The sequence below is a fragment of the Microchirus variegatus genome (assembly GCF_963457635.1).
Source record: "Microchirus variegatus genome assembly, chromosome: 21".
Lineage (NCBI taxonomy): Eukaryota > Metazoa > Chordata > Actinopteri > Pleuronectiformes > Soleidae > Microchirus > Microchirus variegatus.
In genome coordinates this window covers 9,375,078-9,387,580 of record NC_139822.1, presented here as the reverse complement: position 1 = coordinate 9,387,580, position 12,503 = coordinate 9,375,078, and the positions used below count along the sequence as shown (strand labels likewise).

The following is a 12,503-nucleotide window of genomic DNA, read 5'->3' as shown; positions in this document are numbered from 1 at the left end:
AAGTTTTCGATAAAATGCGTTGAAATTCCTGCGTTTGTCTTCCAGACGATCACTCCAGGATCACCCTGAAGGTGGAGAGCAGCCACGGGAACTCGGACTACATCAACGCCAGCCCCATCGTAAGTGACCGCACTCTTTGACGAGTTGGTACGTCGGAAGGTTGGAGTTTAAGTCATAAAAAACTCACTTTCCCTGCACCAAAGTCCACAGAGAAAATTGGCGATTTTACATCGTTGCATAGAAGACTCGTTGATCCACTGCTGCCTCCATCACCAAGTTTAAATGTAGTATTTTTTGGAATTTGGGGGTTGAAACCTTTTGTTCCGATCTACCCAAGAATAGCAAACTTAGCAAACGAGGCTAAAAACGCTGGTTTTCTCTACGGACTTTGGTGGCAAACGTTAGGTTCAAGTCAGAAACGCTGTGGTGAAGATATTGCAGATTTTTTACCAGTTGAATCTTAAGATAAAGGGTCAGCTGTACAGAGGCGGCCATTTTGGATCTTCTTTCTTTATTTACAGTAGCCCTCAATGGACAAACTAGCGTCTTTTTGCATATTTACGGCTACGTAGATTCTCCAACAAACGGAAGTGAAGAGATTTTTAAGTAAATTGATGTTATTCTTATAAAAGGGTTCGGGTTTTTGTTATTCTTTCAAAATAAAACATCCGTTTTTATGTAAATCGTAAATTTTTTACATTATCTGTCACTTTTACATTATACCCTTTTTTTTATGTCATTCTTCGGATCCTTGAACGAACCAAATGTTATTTTCATACGTAGCACCGCTTCCTCTCAAACTGGCCTTCAAAATAAAACGTGTGTGAACCTGCTTTTACGACATCTTCCAAGTCTTTCTTAATTATTTTTTAATTCTCGTGTATATACGTTAGCGATAACGGGAACAAATTGCTCTTAAGCTTATTCCTCGTCACAGGAAAAAAAAAAAACTATCACTTTAACTTCCCAATCTCCACGTCGCCGCTCCACACGGCTGCTGCCTCCGTCCCCCGGGGGGGCGCCGCGGGAACAAAAGCAGCCTCGCGTCGTACAATATCAATTTTGATGCAACGCTTGCTTAGCCTCAGCTAGTGTTTATGTTCTGCACCATGAATATTAATGATTGTTTGACTGGAAACACCTCGGGTGAGGATTCACAACGAGGAGGAGGAGGAGGAGGAGGAGGAGGAGGAGGAGGAGGAGGAGGAGGAGGAGGCGCTAACGCCGCGGCGCTCTCAGCTCACTTCTCATTTGAGACGGAAAAACTGGATCGTTGAGAAAACGCTCGTCTTTGACCTTGATTTATGCTAATTTGACATTAGTTAGCGTGTTTACTCTGACGGTGGGTTTAAGCCTCAGAACACGACAGAGGAAGAAGACGTGGAGAGTTAACTTTTCTGTTTTCTGTTTGGAATTTAGCAAAAAAAAAAATCAGCGGATTATTCCTTTAAACGCTTAAGAAACATTTAGCATTTAAAAATCTGTGAACCCACACACACAAAGTTAAACAATAACGCAAGAACATAACTCACGACAAAAAAAGTAAAACACACACAAAATCAAAGTCACTTTTTACTCCATTTAATTGCAAATTAAACAAAAATACAAATAAATATGATTTGATTAGATTTTTCTACACATTGTTTTTCTTGTCTCCTGAACATTTTCCCTCCTTTCTCACACATTTTCCCTCCTTTTTTTTGCCCTATTCCCTCCTTTTTTACACTATCCCTCCTTTTTCACATTCTCCGTAGTTTTTCACATTTTCCCTCTTTTTTTCCACATTTTCCCTCCTTTTTTTTGCCCTTTTCCCTCCTTTTTCACACTATCCTTTTTCACATTTTCTGTAGGTTTTTACATTTTCCCTCCTTTTTCACATTTTCCCTCCTTTTACAAATTTTCACTCTTTCTTCCTCTAGTCTTCTCCTTCTTTTCTTAGTCTCAACAAATGTAGACGTAAACATTTTTTTACCTTCAAATGTCTTTTTAAAAGCACAACTCCTGCCTCTTGCTACATTATTTTAGACCCGCGGTGTAATTCCGATGTTTTAATGAGCGTAAATCATCTGTGCCGTGTCGTCCCTTTTTTCTCCCTCTGAGTTACATTTGGAGTTCATTAGCGTAGCGTTATTGTTTGGTCGCCATGAAGAGAACAGAGGAGCGTTAAAGACGTTCAGAGAGAATCCCTCAGAAATGATCCGTCCTCCTCGCTGTAATTGCCTCCAGCTAAATTGGTCTCGCCCGTTATTACCGCACAATTTGCATAGTAATAGGCGGGACTGTCACTCACTTCCTCGCACATTTTTCGCTTCCACGCTCGTCGCCGACGCCTCCTGCTCTAATCTCCATCAAGTCGCCGAGAGGAAGTCCAAGTCCTCATCTCCTCCTCCTCCTCCTCCTCCTCCTCCTCCTCCTTTGACCGAGAAACTCCTCCAGCTGTGAAAACACGAGAATGTATGATTAACGTAAAATGGACAGAGATACGTCGTAAACTGTCGCGGTACGGTTCGGGTTGGAATGCTAACGTCCTCGGTCAGACTTGCATTTTCACCGACGACGGTACGGGAATAGATCGCAGTGCATTAAAGAAACACCGGTTGCAAGAGAGTGACGTTTTTCGGACTGTTGTGGGTCCTCTGTTGGGACCATACCATACCGTACCGTACCCTTTTAATCTGGTACTCCAAGGGGAGGAAGGGTGCCAAAGAATGGAACGGTTCGGGCTAGTTATTTTGGTACTGTTCCGAAACGGAAACCGAACCGAACCGTTCCGCTCTGTTTTTCCCCGATCTGGAAAACTTTAGCGGCCTCACCTAGCTTGGACAGTTCCCGAAAAAGTCTACCAAATTCCAGAAGAACCATGAATCGTCCCTCACTGATAAATCGCTCAACATCTATAGAGGAACTAGAAAAGCATCTTCTGCTTTTCCGAGACGAAGTCAATTAGGAAGTAGGAGGAGTTTATTGGAACAGCCACCAGGGGGCGACTGTGCTGGTTGATATGATCATGTCCTCATCTTTCCTTCCTCAGATGGATCACGATCCCAGGAACCCGGCGTACATCGCAACTCAGGGCCCTCTGCCGTCCACGGTGGCTGATTTCTGGCAGGTAAAACACACATACAAACAAACACACACACAGACACACACACCCCACACACACACACACAATCAATATTTCCTCTCCCCTTAAACAAGAGTTAACCGATTTTCATTAGTGCTGCTGAGTCGCATGGGAGACCGGCCTGTTCTGTTGGTGTCGTTATTAATCTCTCTTTTACCATCGTGTTCACTTCACACACACACACACACACACACACACACACACACACACACACACACACACACACACACACACACACACAGACACACAGACACACACACACACACACAAAACCAGTCAACAATGAAACACATTTTTAATGCAGGACAGCAAACACTTTCCCAACCGTCCCAAATATTAGATTGGGTTGAGATTGGGAATCTTAGACCAGGAGAGTGTGTGTGTGTGTGTGTGTGTGTGTGTGTGTGTGTGTGTGTGTGTGTGTGTGTGTGTGTGTGTGTGTGTGTGTGTGTGTGTGTGTGTGTGTGTGTGTGTGTGTGTGTGTGTGTGTGTGTGTGTAAATACAACAAAATGCAGTAGACGGCAGATGGATGTTAGCGGTCGTGTCGTGAAAGTATGCGCTCCCGTACGATGAAAAGCCGTTATGATACAAATCGTTGACGTAGCTTGTGCTCGCCGTTATCGTAAGCCAGCCTTTTTAACCGCGACTTATTCGTTACACGAACTCTTCTCCACGAGGATGCCGAGGAGTCGGCGTCGGAATCTGTCAGTTTCACATCTGCGCGATGAGAATCCGCGTAAAAGTGCGAAAAGTAACATCGGTCATTAACATCAATTAAATCTCCATCATGGCGGCGGCGGCGTTGATGGTGGCGTTCCTGTCCCTGAGTGGACGGCAGGTGAATCCGTCTTGATTATCCGGCGCGGTGATGATGTGGGAGCGCCGTTGTTTTATGGCTTCCATTAACAGCTGACTGAATGGATCTCCAGAGCCGGAGCTCTCTCGCCCTCTCGCCCTCCGGCTGTGAGAATACGACCGCCAGCAGGAAATATACGACCGCACGCCGCGCTCTCCAAACGACTCAGTCGGGAACAGCAGCAGCAGCAATTACAGCGCTCCGCTTCCATTTAGTCCGTTACCAGAGTTTCAAACAGAGCAGACTGTGTTTGAAAATGCGAAAGTGAAGCCAACGCAGAAGTAACCTAAACCTGTGTTCTCCAGAATGGCCACAGGGGGGCGAATCAACTAGGAAGTACACGGTGTTTCCCATGAAAAGTCAGACTGTTATTCATCAAAAAAGTTGCAAAATGAATAGAAAATATAGTCAAGACATTGACAAGATTAGAAATAAGGATTTTTATTCCAAATAAAACTGTTTTCAACTGTGCTAACATCATTGCAAAAGGGTTTTCTAAGCATCCAATAGCCTTCTAACGTCTGGCGACAGTATGACGTCTTGTTGCCACAAACCGTTGCTCCGTTGTCGCGTTCGATGACGTTGTTCGTTGTCGGCGCACTGCTACAGCGTCACGCTAGCCTACCAAGTGGAGGTATCAAGGACCGAGGACAACGATGCTAACGCCATTAGAGTTATCGCTCAATCAGACGTTAATGAGTCAGTTCTTCTGCCCTTTTTCTTCCGAGATAACTTTCACTTTCCATATTTCCGCCAGTTATTCAACAGTTGAGGAATTACGCTAACACGAGAACGCGTGACGCCGAATCTCGTCCGCTATTGGACGGTCGTTCCCGGAATGGCTCGAGTCGGTGTGAGGTTCTGTCGCCAAAGTCTTACCGCGCTCGTGTTCTGGTTTCAGATGGTGTGGGAGAACGGCTGCGTGGTCATTGTCATGCTAACGCCTCTCGTCGAGAGCGGCGCGAAGCAGTGCTACCATTACTGGCCAGACGAGGGCTCCAACCTGTACCACATCTACGAGGTAAGAGGCCATTGTTTGCACTTATTCATTGTTTGATCCATAAAATGGCAGAAAAGTGTAGAAAAATGTTTCCCAAACCGTTTAGTTTTCATGATTTCTTTGTTAAACGGAGCAAAGAAACCAGAAAATATTTCCGTTTAAGAAGTCAGACGAGGTGTTTTTTAACGTTAAGCGATCATCAAAACAGTTGAAACACAAGTTTAGAACCAAACGTTCCTTGTTTTCCAGACTCTTTACCAGATTCAAATCAACACATTTGACGTAAACTGATCTAAAAAGTGTGAGTTGTGGTGATAGTTGTGATGGTTGTGATGGTCGTGCTCCTGCAGGTCAACCTCGTGTCCGAACACATCTGGTGCGACGACTTCCTGGTTCGCAGCTTCTACCTGAAGAACATGCAGACCAACGAGACGCGCACCGTCACTCAGTTCCACTTCCTGACTTGGCTCAACCAGAACGTTCCCGAGAGCAGCCGGACGCTCCTGGACTTCCGCAGGTAGGCGATCGTCTTCGGGAAGCTCGGCGGCCTCCGCGGTCGTCGGGTTTGCCTCACCTCGCGCTGACGGCATGTTTTTGTTTTGATTTTTAACCTCACTCACAAACGACTGAGCTTCTTCTTCCTTCCTTCCTTCCTTCCTTCCTTCCTTCCTTCCTTCCTTCCTTCCTTCCTTCCTTCCTTCCTTCCTTCCTTCCTTCCTTCCTTCCCTCTTCCCTTCCGTCTTACCAGCTAACTAGCGGTTGCCAGTGTCATTTTTGTGATGTTGCAGCTAGTAATATAAGCCCAGTTGCATAGTCACAAAAGTGATCATTGGAGACTGTGACTCTGCAACCAAACGGCCTCCCTCCTCCTCTTCCTCCTCCTCTTCCTCCTCTTCCTCCTCCTCCTCTTTTTCACTCCTTGCTGTTGCCCGGTGACCTGCGGTGACCTCTCACTCCTTGTTTTTCTTTTTGCTTGCTCATGGTTTGCTTGACTGCGTCCAATCTCCTCCTCCTTCCTCCTCCTCCTCCTCCTCTTCCTCCTCTCTTTCTCTTTTGTCGTCGTCTCTCCGTTGCTTCCCTGCTGTCTGACGATTTCTGACTTGTGCCGTGATCTTAAAGGGATCGCTCAGGGATAGAGTGTCATATGTTCACTCCTTTATCTCAACTTTAAACGCCCCGAAAACACACGTTCACACACCGATTCCTCGCCTCAACCAAACCCCATTGAGAAAACCAGCGATTTTAGCTCACGGGGACACAGGAGCTGCTGGTCTACCGCTGCCCCGTGTGGTCACTTTGTGTCACTGAGGTCGTTCTGAACGAAGGTTTTCAAACGCGGACGTGACGCGATCGCACATTTGAGCTTTCCGACGGAGGCGGCGGTGGAGCAACAACTCCTGTGCGCTGTGACGTAAAATCGCTGGTTTTCTCTATGGGGTTTGGTGCAGGACAGTGAGTCACGGGTTTAAATCGTATTGGACAAATAGACTTCAGCACATATCTATTTTGCTCTTTTGTTAAGTGGTTGAAAATCAGTTTTTAGCACAATCAGTGGTTCATGGACAGAAGTAATAATATTTAATAACCTATTTATGTTTTATTTATGTAATTTGTCCCCATATTATATATTATTTATTTTTTAGCAATAAATGTACAAAGCTAGTTCCGCTTCCTCGGCGTCAGAGCTCACGACTCACGTTAAATCCACGACGATCGAGCGATATATCGCAGAATCTGACAGACCCAGAATAAATCTGACACTTACGCTGCCCCCTGGTGCTTTTTATGAGTATTGCAATAGCCAGAGAGGACCTGAAGTATCCGAACTTTCTGATAAATGGACGCCTGGATCGTCGACATTGCTCGTCCAACGTTAACATAAAGACACAACTAAGACGCTACGATCACAAAGCAGTAAAAATATATATAAATATAAATATACTGTGGAGTAAAGTCAGTGTATTGCACAGGTTTGGTGTTAAAAATGAGTTATTGTGTTGAGAGAGCGGCTCGGCCGCGGGGAAGGAACTGTTAATGAGTCTGCCGCTACGTCGCGATTTTATTGACCTTTATCGCCCCCCTGAGGGCGAAAGGGTCGAACTCGCGATGGCCGTGAGTAGAGGAGTCTGAGATGATGTGGGTATTTTTTATTATTATTATTATTGCTGCGGTGAGGCAGCGTGTGTCTGCGACGTCCTGGAGTGAAGGAAGAAGGAAGCCGAGGATTTTCTGTATGAATGAAAGCGTGAAAAGTTACGGTGGCGTCCGAACTCGTAGGATCTTTGGTGATTTGGTAAAAAGTTCCGCCGAGGGTTTGGGTTTCCTGCAGCACAACGTTTATCCAACAATCCAACAAAAAAGGCGAGTTAGCGCACGTATTACTGTGAAAAACTGAATCTCTGTGGATGTGAACAGTGCAGCTTCCTGCCAAAATCATACTCAACGCCATACTATACTATGTCGTCCAAAATGTTATGACTTTTTGGAAAAAAAAATGTTTGGTCCAAAATTTTACTAAAACGTCATATAATGATATGTATGACAATTAAAAAAAAAATTGGTCCAAAATTTGAAAAAAATGTCAAACTGTACTAAATTGTCCAAAATTTGACAATTAAAAAAAAAAATTCGTCCAAAATTTGACTGAAATGTAAAACTATATTATATTGTCCAAAATTTGACAATTTAAAAAAAAAATTTGGTCCAAAATTTGACTAAAATGTCAAACTATACTATATTGTCCAACATTTGACAATTAAAGAAAAAAAAATTGGCCCAAAATTTGACAAAAAGTTCTGGTAATTTGGTGAAAAGTTATCCTGAGTGTTTTGGGTTTTCTGCAACACAACGTTTAACCCAGAGGAAAAGGTGCCAAACAACGGAACCATAGTTTACGTTAGTTACAATTCCTAATGGGAACGCTAAAAAAATACGTACCGTACTGAACCAAACCGGACCATTGCACTGGCTTTGTTGGGACATTCTCTGACAGGTATCCAAGGTTTTTAAAAATGTGACAGAGGAACACATTTAAGGATTGAACAATCAAAAACAGAAGATTTAAGCATTGCGTTGTTTCAAACTGCAGTTTTTCAATTTGAAAAACGATTCATCGTAAACGTGGTGAACACTAACGGACAAGAAGTGTTAGCCAAATGCATCGCTAACAGGGGCTTTGTGGACAAACTCACAGAATCCGTTTCTGTTCCTTTATCGAAAATGTGAATAAACCTGTGTTCCGCGGTTGTTTGTGCTGAGACTTTTGTCATCGACTGATATATTTCTTTCCTTTTTGTTCTGTTTTCTTTACAGGAAAGTTAATAAGTGCTACCGCGGACGCTCGTGTCCGATCATTGTCCACTGCAGGCAAGTATAAAAACGACTGAAACTGTGCCTTTAATGTTGCTGTTAATGTTTCGTTCAGTATCTGTAGTTGTACATGAACACCGGACTTTTGCGCGTTGAATTTTAAATTTGAACAGCATGACACGTGTTTGTTTGAGATGTCCAAAAACAGGCCAAAAAATGGAAACTTGCGTTTTTCGCTGGCTTCCTGCAACAGCGTGAGTAAAGTAACCGTAATGAGCACGCGTTGGCGTTGACGTGCAACTTCTCCCCTTTCAGAAACCGTGTGAATTTGTCCGATAGCGCAAACCGTTGCGCAATTGCGGCAACACAAAGTGCGCAAATGTGTCGTAACGTGTATAAAAATCCAGTTTACAAAAAAAAAAAAAATTGAACGGGTTCAGAGTCGGTCTCTTGTGTCACGTAGGAAGTTTCAAGACGATCGGTCAACGTACGTAAGTTACAGAGGCACTTTCTGTTACGTGGCGAATCGTCAGAATCCGCCAAAATTCTGATGTTTTCGCTTTGTCGCGACGTGTCTATGTCGGTACGATAAACGTGCCCATAGACGAGTTAGCTCATTTCCGAAAGCCAAGATGGACGCCCAATTCAAAATGGCCGACTACCTGTTGCGTTGAGACCGCGGCTCCAATTGACTTTTTTGTTCGTCTTGGGCTGTGACGCGTACACGCCAAGTTTCGTGAAATTCGGTTCAATTCAACTTTGGCTCGCTCCATCCACGTTTCACCTTAAAGGGGGCGCCAGCACGATAGCTATATGCGGTTTTCGCCCCAGCTCGTAACGTCCGTGTCAAGTTTCCAGAGTTTTTCTGCTCGTTAAACTCGCTGTAAAATGAAGGCAAAGACACGGATTATTAATATTAATAATCTGAAGGATTAACTCTCTCTCTCTCTCTCTGTGTTTGTGTGTGTGCGTCTTTGTCTCTCGCCCACTCGCGCAGCGACGGCTCGGGCAGAACTGGAACCTACGTCCTGATCGACATGGTCCTCAACAAGATGGCTAAAGGTGGGTGTTTGAAAAAGTGCTTCAGTCTCTGCAGGTTATGTGCAAACGTGTTACCATGGAAACAGGCGGCAAAATGGGAAATTGTTGTGTTTTTCTGCCAAAAACAACAAATGAATGAGAGTAAATTCATAGATTAATGAATGATCCGCTTATCTTTATTTTTCTTGCTATTTTCAATAATAAAAAAGAGAAATTAGACGCGTTTTTTAATCAGATTATCATCTGATCTCTGATTTACAGTCGATTAAAGAGCAACAGGCAACAGCGTCAATTTATACGGATTTATTTATTTTAGGTTCGCGATTTACGTAAAAACTTGAATACTCTCGAGCATCGACAACAGAAAATCATCGTTCATCAATGTATATGTTTAGTAAAAAATTGACAAAAACGTCTTACTATACTATGTCGTCCAAAATTTGACTTTTTTTTTTGAAAAAAAATATTTTGTTCTAAAATTTGACAAAAACGTCAAACTATACCATGTTGTCCAAAATTTGACAATTAAAAAAAAAAAGTAAAATCTTGAAATTCTTTTCTGACAATTTTCTTGGAATTTTTTTTGACAATTTTCTTGGATTTTTTTTTTGAGGAAGAAGAAATCTGACAATTTTTTTGAAGAAAAAATTTGGGTCCAAAAATTGACAAAAACGTCATACTATACTATGTCGTTCAAAATTTGACAATTAAAAAAAAAAAAAAAATCATTTTGGAAAAAAAAAATTGGGTCCAAAAATGTCATTATATTATAATTTGCCAATTATCCTCGAGTGTGGGGGGGCGGGGCTTTCCATAGCGTTGCTCGTCGTTGCTTGTTCTGTCCACCTGCCCTCTGCTGGATCTTTTGGTGTACTACACGTACTACACCTCATGTATTTCCCGCTGAGCTCGTTTTTCCCTGCATTTCTCTCCGTCCTGAGAAGCCAGCGCCTCCAGCTCTTACATTCCTCCTCCTCCTGATCAAAGACCTCCTCCTCCTCTTCCTCCTCCTCTTCCTCCTCCTCCTCCCTCTTTCACACGGCAGATGAAGGACGGCGGCATCGCAGGGTCGAGGAGGTGTTGCTGTGGTTCTCACGTTTTATTCCCTTTTACCTTCCTCCTCCTCCTCCTCCTTCTCTTCATCCTTTAAGAACTGAGAGAAAAGCTTTTTCAGCGTCTCTGCGTTTTCTTTTTCCCGCCTTTTCTTCTCCCAGGTCCAGCTGCGTCGCTCGGCGTTTTTCTCGACCTCCTCCTTAACGCTCCCTCTTTTCCTTTTCTCCTCCTCCTCCCTCCTCCCTCCTCCCTCTCCTCCTCGACCAAGGCTTTTTGTCTTCTTCTTCTTTGCTTTAGGAAGCTTCTTTTCCCTTAATGTCGTCCAATTTCAGGGGTTTTATCCGGAAACAGCAACGAGGAAACGATTGTAGGATGAAAAAAGGACAATAAATTCAATGTTTTTCTTGTTTTCCAATGCTCTTAATCCTTAATTCCGTCTCTAAGTATTTTTTTTTTGCGTTCAAACCATCGTCTTTTGTTCCTGCGTCACAATATTTAAATAAAGAACACATTAGGAAACAGAGTAAACGACTAAGTCCTTGTAATCCTTGAAAGTTTTGGAAAATTCCAGGGCCCTTAAATAGTCACGGAGTCATTGAAAGGTGCTTGAATGTTGTGTCAGAAAGAAGTGAAGTTGATATTTAGGGTCCTTGAAATCCTTGAAAGTTTGTGAATTTGAAAAAAAAATGTTTTCAAGCACTTTCAATGACCTTCAGTGTCTTTTTAGAGTGAAAACCTTCAAGGGCCTTGAAATTTTTTTCCAAACTGACAAACTTTCAGGGATTTCAAGGAGGGTCCCCCTGGGTCCTAAAGATCATTGGTTAAAGGTTGTAAATGTGAAAAAATTAAATAAATTATAATTCAAGGGTCCTTGAAATCAAGGCCCTTAAAAATGTTAGCTGCATATGTAGTAATATTATGTGATATTAAAATATAGAAACATTAAACAAACATTATTTAATTTAACAGTGATTTTTTTACAGTATTTGTTGTTGTTGTGTGTTTTTGTGCGACAGGCGCCAAGGAGATCGACATCGCCGCGACTCTGGAGCATCTGCGCGACCAGAGGCCGGGGATGGTTCAGAACAAGGTAAAGGTTCTAAAAATAATAAAATAAATGTATTATTATAATATTAATATAATATTAACATATGAAAAAGTCAATGTCTACGGCAAATTTGACATACAGTAAATCCTGAGCTAGTTAATGCTAACTTTAGCGGTTATGGCTATGTGTGTTAGCGTAAACAACAGCTAACACAAAGACAACAAAAAAAAAACCTTCTTAATTATCAAAGAGACAATTAGTAGTTTACAAAGCGCTAACCTTCACACAACATGCTTATGGTAACAGCAAATGAAGTACCCACAATCCTTTGCACACACAAAATAAAGGTGACAAACACTGGGCTAGAAAATGCTAACTTAAGCTGTTATGAGCATGTTTGTTAGCATAAACAACACACGGCTAACACAAAGACAAAAGAAACTGTGTCCGGCTCAAGCTAAATGCTTTTTTTTATTTCACCTAGCCTACATAGCGCTAACTTTCACGCCAAACACAAGTGCCCACAATCCTTTTGCGATTATTTTAACAGCAAATACTTAGCTGGAAAATGCTAACGCGAGCTGGCGTTGGTAGTTAGCATAAACACCAGCTAAATATGTGAGACGTCTTCTCTTTTCTACTTTCACTGAGGGCTTTTCTCTTGCTAATCTGATTTTAACTCTTCTTCTACTTCTTCTTCTTCTTCTTCTTCTTCTTCTTCTTCTTCTTCTTCTTCTTCTTCACCACAGGATCAGTTTGAGTTTGCGCTAACGGCCGTCGCTGAGGAAGTGAACGCCATATTGAAGTCTCTTCCACAGTAGGACGGAGCGCCACCTGCTGACGTCCAGTGCTAGTGTTCTCTGTTACTGCTTCCTCCTCTCTCCATCTTGTCCTCTCCCGTCTCACCCTCTTCCTTCATCTCGTTTTTATCCTCCACCTTTTACATCGTCCGTTTTTCCCGTCCCTCTCCTCGCGCTAATCCGTCCAAATCGGTCGCGTACGTACGTAGAACTTCCCGCTATCGTAAACAATCCATGCCGCCTGTTCTCCAGGTGACATTTCACTGTATTT

General features: G+C 42.9%; 1 protein-coding gene across 1 annotated transcript in view; it reads left to right on the top strand.

Annotated features, from left to right (window-relative positions):
- Positions 1–12,253, top strand: part of slco5a1b (solute carrier organic anion transporter family member 5A1b) — a gene marked incomplete at both ends in the record, with an annotated part of 82,188 nt that extends 69,935 nt beyond the window's left edge. Inside the window, 8 exons of the mRNA XM_083907996.1 lie at positions 46–119; positions 3,032–3,109; positions 4,883–5,002; positions 5,332–5,498; positions 8,294–8,347; positions 9,288–9,352; positions 11,401–11,474; positions 12,182–12,253. Of these exons, the coding sequence (XP_083764122.1) occupies positions 46–119; positions 3,032–3,109; positions 4,883–5,002; positions 5,332–5,498; positions 8,294–8,347; positions 9,288–9,352; positions 11,401–11,474; positions 12,182–12,253 (704 nt within the window). The remainder of the gene's footprint in view (positions 1–45; positions 120–3,031; positions 3,110–4,882; positions 5,003–5,331; positions 5,499–8,293; positions 8,348–9,287; positions 9,353–11,400; positions 11,475–12,181) is intronic.
- Positions 12,254–12,503: the final 250 nt, after the last annotated feature.